Source organism: Pteronotus mesoamericanus, unplaced genomic scaffold, assembly GCF_021234165.1.
Source record: "Pteronotus mesoamericanus isolate MK-2021 breed Mesoamerican mustached bat unplaced genomic scaffold, CSHL_Meso_final scaffold_651, whole genome shotgun sequence".
NCBI classification, from domain to species: Eukaryota; Metazoa; Chordata; class Mammalia; order Chiroptera; family Mormoopidae; genus Pteronotus; species Pteronotus mesoamericanus.
In genome coordinates, this window is record NW_026555325.1 from 44,296,907 (window position 1) to 44,319,186 (window position 22,280).

Here is a 22,280-nt window from a genome sequence, read left to right on the forward strand (position 1 = left end):
TTTTTAAGAGAGAGAGGGGAAGGGATGGAGAAAGAGAGGGAGAGAAACATCAATGTGTGGTTGCCTCTGTTGCATGCCCCTAACTGGGATGGGGACCTGGCCCTCAACTCAGGCACGTGCCCTGACTGGGAATCGAACCGGCAACTCTTTTGTTTGCAGGCCGGCTCTCAGTCCACTGAGCTACACCACCCTGGACTCAAATCTAATTATTTTTCCTGCCAGCCACATCATATCTCCTGGATTCTAACTCTCTTAATACAATGTCACTGGCACCATCTCAGTCTTTGACTTTGGCCTTTTACTACTGGTATTCTACACAGGTGTTTCATAGCCTTTTGTTTTTGTAAACACCTTTGTGCCACAGAAAGAACTTCTGGGAGTACAGGAGGTAATCATAAGTATTTGTTTAATAGTTAATTTATGTTACAGTTTAGCAGCTGGAAAATGTTAGTTGCTATTATTCATATCTCCATTCTGATAATTGATGAAAGTAATTAAAACCCTGAGACACTTCTAAGTCATCTTGTATTTTATTTCTCTGATTAGTTGAAAAATATATGAGATAAATAGCCAATGTGGTCTTTGATATCAAAGCCACACTATTTTAAACCTGGCTGGATGGAAATAAACTCTGTTATATTTCAATTATATATTTTGTTTCTCATCCCTCACAATATTTTTTTTAGGCAATAGAGATTTTGCCAAGGATGATCCATTGGAATATAAGTCCCATCAGTGGTTTGGAGCATCTGTGAGATCAAAGCAGGATAAAATTTTGGTAAGTCTTTTGGATATTTACTCATAGGTGAGGTTAGTCGATTTATATGAAAACAGAGAAAGTTTTATGTTTAAAAGCTGATAGTAAAACTCAGTGTGCTCAGGGGCACAGGGTATAATGAGATCAAGTAGCTCTGATCAAAGGTCACCCTGTTTCTCTAGCTCTTCACAGACTGGGTTTCTGCTACTGTCCGCCATCATTCCTGGATTTTCATTTTTCCCACCTCACTTGATAGTTCCCATCAGTTTGTTTCTGTTCAGTCAGGTTAAGGAACAGTGTGCCTTTCATTAATCAACGCCCCCTAGTACCTACTTCTTTAAAACTAGTCTCCAGTCAGGCTCAAGTAGGCACAGCCAAGGTCACCCTCAACTTTCAAGTCAGTGAAATCTACTGGTACTTATTTTTATTGCCTCCTCAGCACCGTTCAGCAAGGTCAGTTGACCCATTCTTTTTGAAATAATTTTCCTCCCTGGGCTTCCGGGACACTGTACTTTCCTGCTTTTCTCCCATCTTGCTGGTTACTCCTTTGCAACCTCCTTTAACGGCTCCTCTTCTGCTCAGTTTCTATTGTTGGGGTGTCCCTTGGGCTCTGTTCTGGGCCCCATATTCTCTAACTAGACCTTTTACCTAGCTCTTCCTATTTTGTCCTGTGGCTGTAAATACAGGGGGCGGGGGGAGCAAAAGTAGGTTTACAGTTGTGAATAGGCAAAACACAGAGTTTATTCTTGTATTATTATTTATTAATTTTGTATTTTCCATATGAACAGCTGTAAACCTACTTTGGCCTCCCCCTATACAACCTGTATGTCATAATCCTCAGATCTGAAGATTATTTCTCTGAGGTAGTTTGGATTGTCTGAAACTAATTTTTTCAGAGAATGTTTATTCTTAGACTACCTCCTTTGGTTTCTCAGGCCTGTGCCCCACTGTACCACTGGAGGACTGAAATGAAACAGGAGAGAGAGCCTGTTGGAACTTGCTTTCTTCAGGATGGAACAAAGACTGTTGAGTATGCTCCATGCAGATCAAGTATGTATAGGAGCTGTACCAGCTTTTATGAGGGTTGGGAAGCCTAGTTTGTTAAAACTCTGTGTGTGTGTATGTGTGTGTGAGACAGAGAGAGAGAGAGAGAGAATGAGAATGAGAATGGATGGGTTATTAATGTTTATTGACATATTGTGATGTTTGATGACAACAAAATGAAAACAATCCTATTAGTGTAAAGTAATCACACATGTGAAGTCAGTAAGCTTATCTCCCTAAGAACTAATTTTCATCTTCCTTGGTTAGTAATAATTGGTACATGATTTTGGAAACCTGTATTTGAGTCACTTTTAGTCAAAAGATGCTCCATTGAGGTTTTCTGACAAAGATGTTAAAAGATTCTGATTCAGTAGGTCCAGGTCAGGCCTGGGTGCCTGCATTTTAAACTAATTCTACAAGGTGATTTTAATGGATACTGAAGTTTCAGAACTTTATGGTAATATAGTTTGTATTACTAATGATGTTAAAAATAAAAGTTTTGTCTTCAAATGCCAGTTTCTATCAGAAGGTGATTCATTGAACTCAGGATTCTGAGTCTGAATTTCCTTGCTTTTACTAGAGTGTCTTTATTAATCCACTATCAAGCTTATTCCTCTTTTCATAATCCAGAAGATTTCACACTTTCCCCGAGTATTGTTTGAAATTCAAGTGAAACTGACCTTGTGACTAAATATGATTTTGAGCACTTATGATTATGCTTTTACAAACTCTCTACATCCTTTCCCCTCAGAGATGCAAATCCTTTTGCCTTCTCACCTTGTTAAATTGGCCGTCGCTCCAGATCCTCCTTAAACCAGATGCACAAGACTAGCTTATTGAAATGCAGTATGGTGTTTATACCTGGAGCACTTTTTAGACCATTATTTTTTATGTTCCATTGGTCACTGGATAAGTAGAACATTTAAGACTCTTACTGCTAGATTATTATTTCTTAATTGTTCAGTTACACTTGTTGCCATTTCATCTCCTGCTCTACCCACCCCCAACTTCCCGCATTCAGTCCCCCCCTCCCCCGGTCGTCTTTGTCTGTGGGTCCTTTAGACATGTTCCCTGACTTGACCCTTCCCCTTCTATCCCATTACCCTCCGCCCTCCTCTGCTTTGTTCGCTGTCATTTTGCTCTTTATTTCCATGTCTCTGGTTCAGTTTTGCTTGCTTGTTTGTTTTGTTGCTTAGGTTCCACTTAGAGGTGAGATCATATGGTATTTGTCTTTGACACCAGGTCAGAGGAACTACTCAGTTCTCAAAATTCTAAGCAGTTAAACCTCCAAGAAATGGCAAATGATTTCATTAAACACTCATTTTTAGGCTACCACCATGCCCCTACTTGTTGTAGCTGATAGGTAAACATCAAAAGAATGATACCTCCCAGAATGACATTATTGATTAAGACAGGCTGGAAAGCACGTCAGGGACAGAGGAGGCTGGGAGTTTTATCCTCAGTGCTCGATGCCATCTGTATCACCTTTATGTTGGCATTTTGGTCTTAGTACTGTTGCCTTTGTGGTGTGTGGGTGGGATATGTGAAGACTAAATTTGTGTTTTAAATTTCTGTATTACAAAAATGTTCCTATTGTGAGAAGATACTTTTGTAGCTGTGAAGAGTGGGCTTACTCTTGTGTGCCAGGTTTGTAACTTACACAGCAGTGCGCGCACACACACACGCGCACACACACGCGCACACCCCCCCCCACCTTCCCCACCCCCGCCTTCCGCTCATATGATAGATACAGGAACTGAGATTCTGACAGTTTAAGTATTTTTTTTTCTATGTCTTACAGTATCGAGTGGTCTAATGAGGATTTGAACTAGGTCTGTTTTATTCCAAAGGAATTTTTTCCCTGTATCACTAACAATAGAAAATGTTTCCCACTTCAGTTGCCTCTGTAGTAAGCACAGTTTTTCTATAAAGGATATATCCTGTTTTCACGAGTACAGGTTTGGGTAATTTCTGTTGTGTGAGAGTACATGGAACCTTTCTGAAAACAAGCATTCGAACGATGATCCCTGTGGATATACTGCCATGTTAAGCTAGGAATTTTTGTTATTTTGTCTTTTCAGTAATAAATAGGTCTTTTCTCAACATGTATTTGAAGGAATAAGGCAATGGTTGCATAATCCATCTGTTAGGTAATGCATTAGTTTTTATTTGGTTTAGGCATAAAAATTATAAAATGATTTTAAACCTTATTTTCTAACGTATTTAACATCCTAATCAGGTGAGCACACAGAGGCTTGTGAACCTCTTGTTTTAAAGAGAGTTTTATTGGGACACAGCCACACCCATTTGTTTACATGCTGTCTGTGAAGGGAGAGTTGAGTCTTGCCACAGAGATGACGTAGCCCTTAAGCCTAAAATATTTACTGTCTGGCCCTTCACAGAAATAATTTGCTGATCCCTGATCTAAACAATAAAACCTCCAATCTTAGAAAAAGTACAAATAACCACCTTAAAACAGCAGAGTAAATGCCTTTATTCCTAACATACATGGCTTTCTGTATTCCTTGATCATTGTACACATTTTTCCACTCAACTTCTGAAATACTAAGCTACTACCTGCAGGACCCAATTTCAAGGGGCAACCTGCCCAGATAAAAATGCTCATAAGTGGGAACCTGAGAACTTGGGTTATAGTCTCGTAATCAGCCAACAACCCGCCTATATAGCTGAGGGTGATTCACTTAACCACTCTGGGCCTTTGTTTCATGGTGGGTGAAAACACTGTTTTGGACAAAAGACTTCAGAGATGCAGATTTAGTATCTTGTGTCTTCTTCATACTGCAGTACATGATGCAACCCAGTGAATGATTTTACATGGGGATACCAGCTTTGTAGAGCCACATTGCTAACTTCTTGATAACTTTGCTTGTTTTGTTGGCAGTCCTTTGTGGGGAGAGGGGGTTGTTGTTTGTTTGCTTTTGTTTTTTAACATAACCCATGTGGACACCCTGGACAACTTAACTTTACTGTCTGTAAAAAACTTACCATATTACTGATTTCATTTGTTTTTGGCTTTTTATAACTGTATCTGGGACCATTCTTGGCATTACACAATGGGCAAATATCTTTCTGTTCTACCTTAAACACTTTCAGTTCCTTGCTCAGACTGAGTCTTTTGTTCCTGTCTGGTGATGATATTTGTAGACAGATTTTTCTTTGTTTTTATTTCTAGTTGGCTTTTCCTTTTCCTTATTGTTACTCAGGAATTACAAATACATTACTGATTTGAGGTATTGTAGCCTCCTGGGGCAGGCATACCTGGGGTCAGATCCATGCACTTACTTACTAACTAGTTTGACCATGGTCAAGTTACTTAACTTCCTTAAGCCTTAGTTTTGTTATCTGAAAACTGTGAATAATAATAGTATATCTCATAGGATTGCTGTAAATATTTAAAAAGATAATGCCAAGGAAAATGCTTTAGAATAGTAAGTACCTGGCTCATAGTAAGGGCTTGATAACTGTTAGTTGCTCTTACTATCGTAATCAGTAATATTTTTATGTATAATATTGTCAGGTTTAACAAGCAGGAGGAGTATTAATTGTCCATAGAAATAAAAAACAAAAGCCTTCAGTGAAGTAGGCTGTAGTCAACATAAAATTCTTAATGTTAGCATAAATACTCAGTTTAATGTATACCTGTTTCAGAAAGTAGTAAAGGAGAGCGATGTTTTCTAGCTGGATGATCTGGGAAACCATATAAAGCCTATAATTGCACAGTATGATAATACTAAGAAAAAAAGGATGTCTTTACAAATAGCCTGAGATAGTTCCCCAGATGCAACCTGAATAAAGGAAATAACACGGCCGGCTTGAGGTCAGAGCAGAATTCCTCAGTATGAATTCATGAGACACTGGAAACCCCAGCCCTGCATTTTCCCAGTCTCTCTTGGTTAGGAAACTTTACATTGGGGTAGCATTACACTCTTGAGGGTATTTTCTTTGAAAAAAAAAAATCCTAAATTTAGATATTAAGTGTGTAATCTCGGGGCAGTTCCCAAGTTTATAAAATGGATTCAAAATTTTTGATGGGAATATTTGGCAAAAATTCTTGCAAGCTGTCCTAATGACTTAAAATAGAGTTTTTTGGTTCCTGTATTTGAGTGGCAAATACAGTAAGATATAGCATAATTATTTATATATTGTAACATTGGCTACAAGAATTCCTTGATATTACCAGAGTGGTCACTTCATGAGGTGTTTTGTCTAATCATTGCTCTATACCTGAAACTAATGTAGTATTGTATATCAATTATAATTGAAAAATAAGGGAAAAATGCCTTGATAACTGAAGAGTAGAGTTTTTCATTCTTCTTTGTTATCAAAATAAAACAAGGGAGAATCTTCAGGTTCATCCTTACCTCTCTTCTAGGTACAGTATTACTCATGATTAAATTTTATTTTCATTAATTGACCAGTGGTCCATAAATCATCTCTTTCTGTGAGAACTACAAAAAACGGGCAACTACCAAAGAGTAGAATGATTGAGTTTATTATCATCTGGAAAATGCTTGAAAGTGTCATGTTTAAAGAGGTTCACTTTTATTAGACTCCAGTACTAAATGTGTTGTGAGGATAGGTTCATATTTACCTTTCTCAGAACATTTTTAGGTACTGGCTATCTCCTGAAGCTCTGAACTATGTTTTGTAAATAATTTTTTTTGCTATTGTTATTGACTATAAAAATGTACATAGGAAATGTGCATATTAGAGATGTATATATCTCTTTACTAGTGTAAAGACCTAGAACTACAGTATAATAATAGTAAGAAATAGGAATTTTAAATTGGAATTTCTAATTGACATCACACTCATCATTGTTTCATGAAGTCAAAATAGTGGGTCATAATCAGTAATTTAAAAAAATGGAATGAAATACAGTATATGGTTTTGTGAAATTATTTATGTATGTATATGTTGGTTTGTGTGGGGTGTGATATAAAATATAATCTTGCTGTGGTTTGTTGTTAAAAGTAAGAAGTTTGAAAGTCACTATAGTTGGTGATCTTTCTGTTCCCTTGTGACTGCTCTAGGTATTTTAATCTCTTTCTGTTGCCATATCTGAGAAAAATGGAGCTGATAAACATGCATACTTACTTTTTTAAAATGTGATAACTTATGAAGTGCCTGGGTGAATGAACACTCCTAGAAACTAGTACACTATCTTATGATTACAGTTGATATCAGATTTTTCTCTTTGTTTTGTGTGTGTTTGTTTTTTGGGTTTGTGTATATTTCCAATCTTTTTATTTTAGAAAATATTGATGCTGATGGACAGGGATTTTGTCAAGGAGGATTCAGCATTGATTTTACTAAAGTAAGTTCTCATTTAAGACTAAACGAGATTCCAATCTACCTTATTATCTAAGTCATGGTTAAAAATGAGTAGTTGGTCAATACTTCAGCTTCTCCATAACTATTATTTATTTTATGAAAACAGCTCATGAAAATGACCCATGCATTTTGATATTCTTTGCATTATATAATTCTTTCCGTAGGTGTTACTCGATTGAAATTGACATCAAAGTGGGAACGGAAGCCAGTAGAAGATCTCTTCAATAAATGATAGATAACTGTTAGGATTTAATATCACAATTTTCAGTTAGATAAATTTCTAGAATATTATTTTTTTTTGTTTTTGATTGAAGTTGACTTTATACAAAAACTATCAGTGGGAACTTTATTCCAAAATTAAAGCGTAGTTACATAAAAGCTGAGAAACATGCATATATGCCATCTATTGTGTGCCTACAGGCACCAAATGAAACTGAAGCAATTTAATTATTATAATGGATCTTATAGTCAGGATTCTTTGTATTTTTAACTAAGCTAATACATTTTCCGGAGTTGATAGTTTTTATCTAGTTTTCTAAAATAAGAATTGTGTTTAAATTTTCAAAGGAAAATTTTCTTAAGTACTTTCCTTTATGTAATTTGTATGTGTGATTTTTTTTTCTTTTGGTGGGATGTGTGAACACTTTGAATATCAAATTGAGAATATTAATTATTTCTTAGAGAAGTCTCAAAAATAGATTGATTAAAAGTAGAGCTCCCCTGGAAAGCTTAACATGGCTTTCTTAGAAAATGCAAGTAAAGAGTACCTTAAGTTTATTAAAGTAACAGCAACTATAATCATACGATTCAGAAAAACTAATACAGTATTTCGTTTTTTAAAAAATTTATTTTATTAAAAATATTGTAGACTAGGTCCTGATAGTTATAATTAGCTCTCCTTACTAAATAACTGATTTTAATTTACTCAATGTGAAATTCATAATTCAAACTTTGCTTAATTCAAAATTTAAGGAAGCAAAACAAAGAGGTAAAGTATGTAAATAAATACTAGGTTTAAACTTACATGACATCAGGATCCGGCGCAAATAATGCCCCTTTTTAATTACATAAAAATCTTTTATTACAAAACCATAAGCATGTAATTCTGTAACACACAATATCACATTCAAGCACTCCATATGACATTTTAGGTGAAATGTTCAAATTACTGTCCATCTTGTGCAAGACATTCACATACCCTACAAACTACACTCAATGGTGTTACTCCTGCCGGACTTTGTATTTTCAAATAGGTATTGTATTTTTTAAAAGTGTTGATGTTTTCTGTACCTATGCCTGTACAACTGTAACCCTAGAAATACTCTCATATGGCAAATAGTCATTGCTAAATTAACTGTTCACTTTCTTCAACTCATTTCTGAAAAATAAGCAGTCCTTTCAAAGCAGACAATTTAGAAGTATCTGTTCCATAGCCAGGGCAGGAGGTTGACTGTTCAAAGCTTGAAAGGGCTATGTGAACATTTGAAGGGGGAGGTAATTTTTCTAACCTCCAGAAAGAAGAAATTTCCAAAATATTATGCTTAAACACTAAGTATTTTCATTTAAATACTTACAGTTTATTAGAGATGTAAGAAATGCTAGTCAAGTGTAACTTGTATATATAATATACCCTGAAAAATTTACCTTCTAACTTCACTCCTGTTTCGAGCTGCAGGACACTAAAAACTTTCCTTTAGCTGAAAAATTTATAATGATTGTTTGAAAGGAAGTTTGCTTCTGTAGTCTCAAATGTAATATACAGTATTAGGGAGGGACTTTTTTTCCTTACTTAGTACCAAATTTGTGAAGCAGCCAAGATCCACAAAATCTGTATGTATATATGTTTGTTTATTTTCATATATTAAATGAATATATTACTACTTTCCATTTTTTTTTATTTTACTTTAGAAAAGGTACCATGAATATAACTGAAACTGAGTTAGATGATTTTGAGATTTATAATTTTGTTTGTTTTAATATATACATACACGTATAGTCATATATATATATATATATGTAGCTTTTGTGTCTATTACATTGCTTTCAGTTTTTAAAGCTACCTGCTTTTAAATATCTCTCTTTTTGTTGCTTGATTTAATCTAGGCTGACAGAGTACTTCTTGGTGGTCCTGGTAGCTTTTATTGGCAAGGTAGGTTAATATTGTTTAAATTACCCAATGACGACTGTATTTAAGACTCATTTGTCTTACTATGTGCCTATGGGATTTTTCAAATTATTTTAAAGAAATAGAAAAATACAATTTCAATGTAAAATCATTATACTATTATAGTATTTATATATAAAATATGTAACATATAACACATTATATATATCTATTCCTAGTAGAAAATAATACTTTGAAATTAAATTATAAATTAAATTATAAAGTGACTTAACATAATTCATTTTATTGTTTGTGGTCTGTACTTCTCCATTTCTGTACTCTAGAGGCCTTGAGGTGAGCATTAGGAAGTGTATGGAACTTACCTATGACAGGTAAATTGTAGCGTTCTGAAAGCTCATGGTTTTAAAAGTGTTTTGAATATACTCACTGGAATATTTAAATGTCATTTTCTCATAAATCACTGACATACAGAATGATTTCTTTGTGTTGGAGTTTTAAAAATGGGATCTTACTAAGTTTCAAAAGAATATAATTAAACTGGCATTGCTGATTGATGTAAAGGTAAAACACTACATTCTTCAGTCATTCTGGGAGGTCTTAATAAAATGACCATTTGAACAAAATATAACACACCATTACTTGCTGATAGTTTGAAAATAAGTAACTCAATCTGCTTAGATAAACACATTTATTTAGTCAGTATATTCACATGTTTATTTTTTGCTAAAAAGTGCTGTTTACAAGGTTAGAACTCTTGTTTCTTGGCATTCTGGTATTCCAGCATTATCAATTTATGGAAGAACAGGAAAACTTCTGACTGTATTGATTTGAAAGTACTTTCTGATACTGAATTTTACTTCTGTATTCTACACTAGGCTTTCCTGACTTGCTTCTTTGTAGGAAAACCCATGCTTTTGCTTTGTAGAAAGAGAAGCTAAAGTAAGAAATTTCCTGAAGGAAAATAGGATGAAAGGAGAATGAGAAATGGGAATCACTGAAAAGTTGAAAGGGATGGCAAAGGAGAGAATGAAAAAAAGAAATCAGGCAAAGACTAGGATCAGTATGAGAGACATACTAACTAAAACTACAAAATTTGAATTTCTATGAATTATACATCTATTGGAAATTGGAATGATGTAGGAATATTATGCATGAGTTTTACAATAAAAACAAGAAAAGTTCAAATTGCATATGAGAAAATAAATATTAATAATTACATTGATATTCAACATAGATATATTTTTCTTCTCTACTGCCAGGCATGTCATTCTTTGGAGGGAAGTGTCTCATCAGCATGTGTGGGAACCAAAGATAGATTTTGTGATTCTCAGTCAGGACTGCTTGTTAACTCTGCATTTTCAACACAGCTGTGAACATGTTTAAATTACTTGTTCTTTTAATACCCTGAGTGTTGCACAATGCCTATGCATTCCTATTTATTATAAATTTGGACAGATATAGATAATATTATGTTCATTGGAGTTTCATTTTAAATGGTATATGATATGTAACTAAAGGACACAGTGACTGGGCAGAGAAAATTCTGTTTCCATAAGATTAAAATCAGCAGACTTCACCCTGAGTAAATATGTTAGAATGATTTTTTCTGTCGATCTCAGAATTGTCTCTGTAAGAACAGAGAAAATAATAATGATGTTTTGTTCCAAAGAGATGATGGATTTTCCTGTGTTCTTTGCTTCAAAAAACATTTAATGAATGTGCTAGGTACTCGTTAGGCACGGAGGATCAAGTAGTGACCCAGACAGAAAGTGTTTCTGTCCTGTAGGCTCAACACATGGGACTGGACAAATTGGAACAGGACTGAAGTCGTTAGCTATTATGAATTTCTTCCTAAAACAGCAGAAATGAAGAGAATATTTTTCTCATGTTATGGAGATGGCATTTAATAAAGAGTCAACCTTTCCTGGGGCACAGTTTCAGTCTGATTTTTATATAGTTGTCTAGATTTCTTGTCCACCTAATTACTTAAGATTGTGAAGAAAAAGAAACTCACCCCATTCAGGCTACTTCATAAAGGTGCCCAAATAATTTGTTATAAAAAAATCAGTTGGCCCTGGCTGGTGTGGCTCAGTGGATTGAGTGCTGCCCTGTGAACCAGAGGGTTGCCAGTTTGATTCCCAGTCAAGGCACGTGCCTGGATTGCAGACCAGGTCCCAAGTAGGGGGCGTTCGAGAGGCAACTACACGTTGATGTTTCTTTCCCGTTCTTTCTCTCTCTAAAAATAAATAAATAAAAATCTTTTAAAAAATCAGTTGAACTGAATGTTTTTTATTATTCAGATAAGAACATTTAATTACTTCAGTTGATTTTTCAAGTTTTCATGGATTTGGTTGAGAAACAGCCCTTGATTTTATTATTCCATTTATTTAACATTGATTTCTTTAGTGAGTTAAGACAAATTCTAATTCAGAAACTTTTGTTTATTAGCAGAGGCCAATTTTAAGTACTAGGCTAAATAGAAATAATTAACATCAAATTTCTGATTGAATATTATGAAGAAGAGTTATTTAAAGATAATAATTAGAAATACTAACATTTAATGCTATTTTCTTTCATGTAAGTGCTATCCGTCATCTGTATCACAAAGTGCCCATTTGAAAGTTATTTTATATATATCTATACACACACACATATTTTTTTTTCAGGTCAGCTCATATCGGATCAAGTGGCAGAAATTGTATCTAAATATGACCCCAAAGTTTACAGCATCACATATAATAACCAGCTAGCAACTCGGACTGCACAAGCTGTTTTTGATGACAGTTATTTGGGTAGGTGATACCCACCTATGGATTCATTTTTTAGAGTTGGGGTGGATTTGACCTGTATTTGCTGCTTTAGGTAGAAAAATCTTTTATGAAAAATAAATTAAAGTTTTTTTTTAATATAAGGAACATAATTTCAAATTGTTACTGAGTACTAGGGTTATATCATATTTCAGTAACTGAAATTTAAGAGCATGATTATTTGTATTATGATGATAGCAATAGATAACCCTTAAGACATGCTTACTTGTATTCTGGGTATTGTACTAAGTACTTTCCAGTGTTATCTTATTTAATCCTCAAAAGAAGTCCATAGAAGTGTACTGTTAATCTATTTTATATAAAGAAACTCGGGCGGGCAGAGAGGCAAAATAACTTGCCTGAAGTCACTCACTCATAATTTTGTTTTACTCACTTGCTGTTTTGAGATTCAAACCCAGGCAGCCTGAATCTTGACCTTTTATTATTGGCTATATTAAACTATGGTTTTGTTCTTTAGTATTTATTAACGCTTGTTTTCTTTTTAAATTTCTCTTATTCATTAAGCCAAGTACACATGACAGAAGTAGTACTTTGCTGATTGAGAAAATCTTGTTACGGCTTATGATGAAGTGCAAATTTACCCTGTTTTTAAATAACTCCTCTGTAAAGGTGATAAAAGTCTTACTTTTTTCTAATAGAGCTATATACTCTGAGTATGTAGCTCAGTTATTTTCTTTAAGGCACATTTATCATACACATGAATATATTGGCTCTAGAGGACAAAATTAGAGGAATTCCTTGGCAGTAGCCTCAAAGACAGCTGAGGCAGCGAGTGAGCTGAAGCTCCCTGGTCCTGCCCTGACCTGATGGTATTTCACCTTTGATTCCCTGCTTAGGTTACTCCGTGGCTGTCGGCGATTTCAACGGTGATGGCATAGACGGTATGATGTGCTTGAACTATATTTAATCCTTTTCTAAAAATTAAGGCTAAGCTTTTGAAACAAGTGGCATTGACAATTTCAGCAATTAAAGAGTTTTGAAACCGTTGTTAAGGAATGTAACAGGAGAAATGAAGGGGCCATTGGTGCCCTGGCGGGTCTGTATTAAACTTCGTCAGTAGTGGCTGAAAGTGAGCCAGGGCTGGGGGGCCGTCTCTTCCCCATCTGCTCCTTTCTCAGCACTTTCAGTTATGCTTTAGCTCCTTCCTCAGGGCTTTCTGCACATTCAGTCCTCTTGGAGAGACTTAGTTTCTTTGTTCTTTCTGCATAATTTGTAACCTTCTATCTGGGCTCTGTCAGTAAGATTGTTACTCCGCCCTTTCTCTGTCCATGATCCTTCAAAGCTCAATCCGGAAATCATAGGCTTTACCTGATTTTGATCACATTTCTGTGTCACTGTATCCTCTACCATATTTCATTTGCTCTGTATTGGTTTCCATTACTGTAAATACAGCTGTTCCTTATCCTTAGATCACTTGATCTTACCTGTTCTTTTTAACCAGGTTACAAATGCCTTGAGGGCACACATGAATCTATTTAAGGGTCCTCCTGAATCTTTCTATTTTGTACATATTTGATTTTATGGTTAAAAATAAACTGTGGTTATTTATTATGGAATACTAATTAAAAAAGATCTTTCACTTACTGTCTTCTGAAATAAAACTTAAAGTTTTCTGACATATCCCCTTCATCCTGCAATTTCCAATATTGATCTCAGAAATGAGTAATTAAAAAAAATAATAAAGTGCTCTGGCCAGTGTGGCTCAGTTGGTTGGAGTGCCGTCTGTAACCGAAAGCTTGCAGATTTGATTCCTGGTCAGGCACAAACCTAGGCTGCGGTCTGATACCCTGTCTAGTCACGTACAGAGGGCAACCAGTCTATGTTTCTCTCTTCCCCCTTCCTCTTTCTCTAAAAAGCTATGGTAAAATGTCCTCGGGTGGGAATTAAAAAATTTCTTTTTTCAAATGAATAATTAAATTTTTTCTTTTCAGACTTTGTTTCAGGAGTTCCAAGAGCAGCGAGGACTTTGGGAATGGTAGGAAAGTTAAAAAGTGTTTCTAAAAAATATCTCTAGGTTATCTTATATTTTCCTATATTTCATATACTTTTGTTTTTCCTGCACAGGTTTATATTTATGATGGGAAAAACATGTCATCCTTACACAATTTTACTGGTGAGCAGGTATGCTTTTAAAATGATTTTTTCACTTAACATCGTAATATCAGTATTTCCTAATGTCTTAAAATTTTTCTAGGCAATATCCTAACAGTTAAATAATTCATTGTATAATAAATACTGGTTCAATGTTCAATGTTACAGATATAAATAGGCTTGAAATATTTCATATTTGTTTTAGCTGAAGTAATTTGTTTAAGCAGATACTTTCATAATTCCATGTTAGGGCTAGATTTTGGGTTGTTTTTTTTTTAAAGGAGCTACAAAATCAGATTGCTTACACACAAAGCCAAAAACTTCCTTTTACTTTGCTGTTGACATTCACTTCTCCTTTAAGTCTCCTTTAAGACTTTTAATTCTAGTGGATGCAATTTTATCGAATAAGTTAGTAATGATAAAGGAGAGGTTAATTAGTACCAGAGAAAAAACACTTCTAGTTTTCAAATCTGGGATTTAAGCCCAGTTCTTGTTCAGTTGAGATGATGGGGCTTTGCAGGATTGATAGGATGAGGAACTAGACCCAAGGTCTCCAGCAGCCTCTTCCCGTTTGTGGGATAGTCAGGGGTGATGCACAGGGCTGAGTTAGGGCAGGCGGTTCTGGTGTTGGTATCTCTGTGCGCTGTTGTGGCTTCTTTATCTTAAGCAGCGTCTCCTGTAGGCCGTCCATGGTCGTCTCGGCTGTTGGGCTTTGCGTTAGGAAAGACTCGCGTGCTCCATACTCTATTATTGCACTGGACAAGGGATTTACCACTGTAAATCCCATGTCTCATGCGTAAAAATAGGGGTACTGGTAACTTCCTCATGAGGTTGTGGTGAGAACCAAATGAAAACATTTCAATCATAGTGCCCAGAACAAAACTTGTCTCAGTAAATGACATCCTTTTTTATACTTTTAGGCCACACACCCTGAGAGAATAAGGCCTGTACATAGTATTCTATTAACTTCCAGTCATCACATCAACATGGTACCCCAGATACAGTACAGTTTATTACACATGCTCTGATCTTGTACTTGAATACAGTAGAATGTGTCTATTTTCTCAATTATACTTTATCAACCCAAATAAATAATGTAGGAATTTCCCTTATCATTCCTTCCTGGTATCTCTGCTAATCAAATTTTGGAAATTCTGCTAGCTTTGCTGTTCTGGATTTGCAGACTCATTATTCACCTCAGTTCATCTTTAATTTGTCCTCTCTCCTAATTTTTCTTTACCTGGTAGCTTCTCTTGAGAACTTTCCTTTTTCACATGTCTTTCCAGCCGGGCTGCTCTGTGTGTGATAAGCAGCAGTCCCACGGCGGGGAGAGGACATTCCTTCTCCCTCTGAGTAATAGGCCCACGAGAAAACCAAACACATCTGTACTGAGTGTAATTCAAAAGCAAAACCACTGGCATGCAATCAGTTGAGATATGAGACAAAAATGAGTTCTTTCCAAACAATAATTTCTTTAAAGTTGAAGTAATTTCACATAGGGAGAGCTGAGTATGACCTATTGATAATTATTATCTGTTACCTTTAATGCTTAGACATCCATTTATAACTTCTCAGAGTGAAGTAAAATGTTTGTCTGTGACTGAATGTCTTTCTGATAGTATGTCTGCATCTGGTGTGTTTTAGATAGTGGAGAAGAAGGGACATAATAGATTAGGCCTGGGAAGGAGCCTTGATTTTCTTGGACTTAGGCAGTATGTTTTTAAGTCACTGAAATGATATAAATGGGATATGTTTTTCTCATAAATCTAGGAAAATAAGCCTCATTACCTGTCATTGTGTTGGTAGGATAAACAAAAGAGAAGAAATTTAGACTGAAGTATTATATGCAGAGAAAAAAATAACCTTTTTTATTTGATATATATACTACAGATATAATTGTTAAACTAGTTGGATGAAATGTAGACATTTCATTTTCTTCTTATTATCCAGATGGCTGCATATTTTGGATTTTCTGTTGCTGCCACTGACATTAATGGGGATGAGTAAGTTTTAAAAAATGTTTCCAGAAACAGTTTTCCTCTCATGTTTATCAACACTTTGCTAAAACTAAACATTTCTTCCTCTGTTTCTCTGTCCTTTTCCTGCTTATTTTTTAATTCAGGGAACCAGTTTGAAGCAACCTACTGTGAAATCTAGAAAACCTCTATGTTTTTCATAATTTCTTTCAATAGCTTTGATAATAGTGAAGGAATGAAGTAATTTTATGAATTTCACACAGTTTTAAAAGAGTCGAAGGAACGTTCAAATTTGAAACGATCATTTTATTCTTCAGTGTGGCCATGAGAGGTGTGGAAAGAGGGTAGGAGGGGTTTTATGTTGTTGTTGTTGTTTTTAAAGATTTTATTTATTTATTTTTAGACAGAGAGGAAGGGAGGGAGAAAGAGAGGGAGAGAAACATCAGTGTGTGGTTGTCTCTCACATGCCCCCAACTGGAGACCTGGCCGGCCACCCAGCCATATGCCCTGCCTGGGAACCGAGTCAGCAAGCCTTTGGTTTGCAGGTCGGCACTCAATCCACTGAGCCACACCAGCCAGGGCGGGAATAGAGTTTTAGTAGGAAGTAATCATTAACAGTCAGATGGAATTTGATCTTGCTTTCATGAAACAGATTCTGTTTTGTTAGTTATGCAGATGTGTTTATCGGTGCACCTCTATTCATGGATCGTGGTTCAGATGGCAAACTCCAAGAGGTGGGGCAGGTCTCAGTGTCCCTGCAAAGAGCTTCAGGAGACTTCCAGACAACCAAGCTGAATGGGTTTGAGGTCTTTGCGAGGTTTGGCAGTGCCATAGCACCTTTGGGAGACCTGGATCAGGATGGCTTCAATGGTAAGATCAAAAGTCCAGCAGCTGTGGGTCCTTGATTTTGATTTTCTGTGTCCACTTGGAAAAGTTCTGTACTCTCATGAGCAAACCTCCTTTCTGGAAAGAATTTGAGTGACAGTTAGTGACACACTAGGTTAAGTGTCAAGTTGCTCTTCTTCATTAAAAATAAGAGCAGAAATTTAAAAAGTTGCTTTTAATGAGTTATCATTCAAGTAGCGTCAAAAAGCAAGTGTTGGAATAGTTGATTTCTGAAAGGAACGTGCATTGGCTTGGAGCCCCCGGTGAGCTGGCGATTTTGTCTCCTGCTTGGTGGACAGTGCCCTCTGCTGTCCATTTGGGTACAAGTGTAAAATAAGCTCCCAGGCACATGTCCGGCCAATGCTGCCCTGTAATGCGTACTTCAAGCTATAACTTCGTTGTGAGTGCCCAAAATTTTCTGAAGGAGGTTATGTCTCCCTTCATGAGGGCAAGTAAAAGGAGTAAGGTCATGGTAATATAATAGTGCCATTTATACTTTAATTAATAGCTGTAGATATTTTTAAAAACCTAAGTTGGTTTTGCTATAGAATGAAATACAGATCATACATTACCAATTTTTTTTTAAAAAAAATACTATTAAAAACATTTCTAAAACTCACAGAGAGTTGAACTGTTAGTTTGTATCATCAACAATATATAGGGTATGCCCCTTAAAATTTAAAGAAAGTTATAAATTAAGAAGAAAATTTCAAAAATAACAGAGGACGTATCTCCCAAGAAGTACTGGAAAAGGAAAACATCGGTTTGGCCTCAAGATTCCACCCCTGCCTTGTGGGTTGTTTATGTCACACACTGGAAGTGTCACCTGTAAGATTAGCCTTAGAAGTTTCTCAGTGTTAGGGAAAAACTACTCAAAGAAACATTTTGCTTCCTAAATAGAGTCTCATAGATTTTTTACTATCATGAGAACATAACATAAATCAAATGGAACTCTGGTATGTAAAGTTCAAAGTAGAACTTGAAAAGAATACTATAGAACACACCAAAGCATTGCTTTTGGATAACAAAAATCATGTAGAAAATGTAGGGCTGGCTTTGAGGTTGTATCTGGAGTAAATTGAGTCCTTTGCCATCGTTGGCCCCTGTCTCCAAGTGTTCCGGGAGAGCCCAGACACTTTGCTGTCACCTTGTCTTGAGGATATTCCAGCCACTTTACAGAAATCTTCCTTAATGTAATGAGCTGGACAAAAATCTCATCCTACTTTCTATAATTTTATTAAAATGTATCATCCTCGAGCACAATTATAAACAAAAACAGCTCAAAAATATTGACGTTTAACAACAATTTGCAGCGAGATTTTACTTTTAGAGATGGATACCGCAGGGCATCAGTGTTCAGCCCTTTTCATCTCATGGCACATGAAAACTACTAAAATTCTGTGACGCACCAAAAAATATATTTTGTGCTTATCTGACCAAAAAAAAAAATAGATATAATTTTTATTCATTCACACAAGATGGGTATTTTTGTGTTTGTTATTGTCATTTTTTTATTTGACAGTCTTAAATGAAAAGAGGTCAGTGTCCTTACTCAATAGTCAGGTAGTGCATGTTTTAAAAATTCTTGCAGCACACCGGTTGAAAATTCCTACCGTAGAGGATGATTTTGTTCTAAGGTTTCTCCTGGGGTCTTATTGTCCCAAATAATAGAATGTGAATGATAATGCCTTTAGTGGAAAATCATCTGAGCTGTGTTTATGTCACTATATATATATATATATATATATATATATATATTTATATTTTATATGTAGCTATAGTTTATACACATAAAATGAACTATCAGTTATAACCTGGATCTTTGTTCAAACCTGATGACATTACCCTTTGTTACACTCCTGTATTCCTCCCTTTCCACATATACCCACCAGGGAAACCCCAGGTATCATCAAGAGGGATACTGAAAACAAAACAAGAAAGCTCGCTTCCACAGTTATGTGCAATTCTTCTCAATACTCCTCCAGAAAGGCAGAATGGAAAACAAACAAACACACACAGAAAAGAGTAGCTAAAATGACCAAAGAAAGAAACTGATTGCATGAAAAAGCAGGACTCTCCCGTCTAGACAGATGCCAACCAAGAGAAAAGATGATTAGGATGTATAAAATAGTGAGAGTCTTAGAAATGTTAAAGATCATTTTTATTATAACAATATAATAACATTAGTTGAAAACACTAGAGCCATCTTCTGTTGGGAAATTATATTTTAATGAGTACTTTCTTAAAGCTTATGTCAATTTGGGAGTTATGCTTATCTTTTGAAACTTGAATGAGGATAATGTAAATATGACTTACATCATTTAAATATGACTTTTTTAAGGATAAAAAAATTCTTAGTTGGTGCTAACTGCAGGCCAGCAACTGTTCTAGGTGCCAAAAATGAGAGAATAAATTAGAACCCATCCTGTCCTTAAGGAATTTAGCGTCAATTTGGGCAACTTTTATGTAAACAAGTAAATACTAGAAAGTAATCACCACAGTGTTTGGGATATTCCTGGGCATAATGGTCTTACATAAAAGATGAACAATCAAGTTGCTTTTGTTGTCTCAGGGGATGCTGCATTGAGGCTGAAAACGTTTGTGCATATTAAGTAAACAGGCAGTTTGGAAGGGCTGGTACATAAGGACTGTCATAGGCAAGATGGACACGTCTTGCTCTCGTGAAACCTTTTTTGTGGAAGAGCCACCAAGTAAACACATAGTGGAGAAATTCAGGTAATGAAAAGGCTGTGGGTTTAAACAGCAGGAAAAGGGCAAGGAAATACGATAGCGTGGTTGAGAGGCAAGAATGCCATGCTTCATGGTGTGGCCAGGGAGCCCGTCTGGCAAGACGGCATTTATCTATGATTTGGACAAACAGAAGGAGCAAAGCTTGGAAAACTCTGGAGCAAGAGCTGTTAAGGCAGAAAGGAACTACAAGTACAAACTCAGAGATGGCAACGAGCTTGGTGTGTTTAAGAAAAAGGTCAGGATTGGTAGGAAGAGTGAGTGAGGGTTAGAATGGGGTCGGGGGAGATTTGGTTGAATTTACAAACCAGGTAGCATTTAAAGCTTTGGGAAATAATTGAAGGACTTTAAGAAGGAAGGTTACATAATATTGAAATTTGACAGCTCGAGAATGGATTGCAGGGGCAAGAATAGGAGTGGGAAGCCACTTAGTCTTACTTTTGGGGCCTAGACCAAGGATGAGAATGGCTTGTCTAAGGTAGTACCAGCAGGGTTAGAGGGAAGTAAACATATTTGTAAAATATTTTAGAGCTAGCAAAGGTCCTAGTGACTATTTGGTGGCTTTTTTCCTTTTTAAAGGAATTTCAAACTTTTTATGTGTTTATTTCAATATAAGTTGAGCAAGATCATAATGAATTCCTAACTTTCAAGTTTGTGAGTCAGATTGACCTCTGATTAAAAAAAACAACCCCATGCCATTCCCAACTAAATTAACTAGAATGTTGAAAGCTAGCATGAACCTCAGAGGAATGTTTTGACATGTCACCCTCCCCTCCATTAAATGATAAGCTATTTGTGGTCCAGAAAGGTTAACTGATTTGTCCAAGGTCAGGCCCAGAATATCTGGCTCCAAATTAATGTCATTTCCATACAGTTCTGCTCGAGTTTCCTTGAATTAGATTATTGCTTTTAAATAAAGAATACTGAACTTTGAATCATTGTTTATCTTAATAAATGGGTTCTATAAATATTAAGATCTTCACATAAATAATAAGTACTAAGACTTCTTCTCTCCATCCTTCCTGTCTCCTTCCTTTCTCATCTTTTCCCTTCTTCTCTCTCTTACTTCTCTTAATCTCCTCCCCTATCTCCTCTTCCTTTTTCCCTGCAGATATTGCAATTGCTGCTCCCTATGGGGGTGAAGATAAAAAAGGAATTGTTTATATTTTCAATGGAAGATCAACAGGCTTGAATGCAGTGCCGTCTCAGATCCTCGAAGGGAAGTGGGCTGCTCAGAGCATGCCACCAAGCTTTGGCTATTCAATGAAAGGAGCCACAGATATAGACAAAAATGGATATCCAGGTGCTTTCCTAGAAATACATAGAGCTTCATAGATTTTTCAGTCCTAACAGCACATAGTTACTGTGCTCTTGATTTATGTTATACATTCTTTCTTTTTTTTTAAATTAAGATTTTATGTATATACTTTTAGAGAGGGAAAGGAGGGAGAGACAGTGAGAAGCATCAATGTGTGGTTGCCTCTCCTGTGCCCCCTACTGGGGACCTGGCCCGAAACCCAGGCCTGTGTCCTGACTGGGAATCAACCGGAGACGCTTTGGTTCGCAGGTCGGTTCTCAGTCCACTGAACCACACCAGCTAGGGCTATAAATTATTGCAGTTCAATATTTCAAGTACAATTTAAGGCCCTACTGTTGTTTACGGCACTGTTCTTATTACTGAAAAGGAAATGAAGTGAGGCGGCTCTATTTCCTGGGAGTTTCCAATTAAAAAAACTCTGAGTTTTTTTATTGTTTTGAAGTCTGTGATGAAATGTTGGGGAAAAAATGTTGTAGAAGTTATAAACAAAAGCTAAATGCTCATTCTAAGTTTTTGAAAGTTAGCCCTTTTCTTTGGTTTTCAGCAATCTTTAACATTTTTGTGGACTTGACTAATCATTGTGATTTAAAAAATATATTATTTAATTATCTCAATAAGGCTTGTGAAGACCAAAAGCTAGCTCAGCTCATTATTATGCCATTTTCTGGATGAGAAAAGAGGTAATTTGCCCAACATTGCCTACTGGTTTGAGCCAGCACAGAAAGTGAGATTTTTTTCCTGGCTCATATGTACTTTGGAGTATTATAAGGAACCTAGGTTCATAATGGGTCTATTCTTTAAATGAAATACAGTGCAGAAAATTTAGGCTTCCATTGTTGTTGAACTAGTTAATAAGAGCTCAATATGAAAGTATGTTGAAGTGCTTTTAGAAATATGACATGAAGTTGATTCTTATCTATGTCAGTGTTAATTCAAGAATTTTTTTGAATAAGTGCAATATAATTATAGAACTTTTAGAAAATACTGCAAAACATATTTTGCAATCTCTTTTCAATGCATTCATACACATTTTTAACAAAATAGAATTATGCTTTATGTACTATTAATAACATTTAATTCACTTAAATATCAGAAATGTTTCAAGTTATTTTTCTTCAAAGACTTGAATTTTATGTTTTCCATTTTCTCCAGT

The 22,280-nt window shown here is 35.7% G+C and overlaps 1 protein-coding gene across 2 annotated transcripts in view; it reads left to right on the forward strand.

Annotated features, from left to right (window-relative positions):
* Positions 1–22,280, forward strand: part of ITGAV (integrin subunit alpha V) — an 87,866-nt gene that overhangs the window by 32,430 nt on the left and 33,156 nt on the right. For both annotated transcript variants that reach the window (XM_054562597.1, XM_054562598.1), the window contains exons 3-13: positions 687–778; positions 1,693–1,807; positions 7,078–7,139; positions 9,260–9,305; positions 11,948–12,073; positions 12,946–12,990; positions 14,041–14,084; positions 14,174–14,230; positions 16,151–16,203; positions 16,844–17,046; positions 20,921–21,112. In XM_054562597.1, the coding sequence (XP_054418572.1) occupies positions 687–778; positions 1,693–1,807; positions 7,078–7,139; positions 9,260–9,305; positions 11,948–12,073; positions 12,946–12,990; positions 14,041–14,084; positions 14,174–14,230; positions 16,151–16,203; positions 16,844–17,046; positions 20,921–21,112 (1,035 nt within the window). The remainder of the gene's footprint in view (positions 1–686; positions 779–1,692; positions 1,808–7,077; positions 7,140–9,259; positions 9,306–11,947; positions 12,074–12,945; positions 12,991–14,040; positions 14,085–14,173; positions 14,231–16,150; positions 16,204–16,843; positions 17,047–20,920; positions 21,113–22,280) is intronic.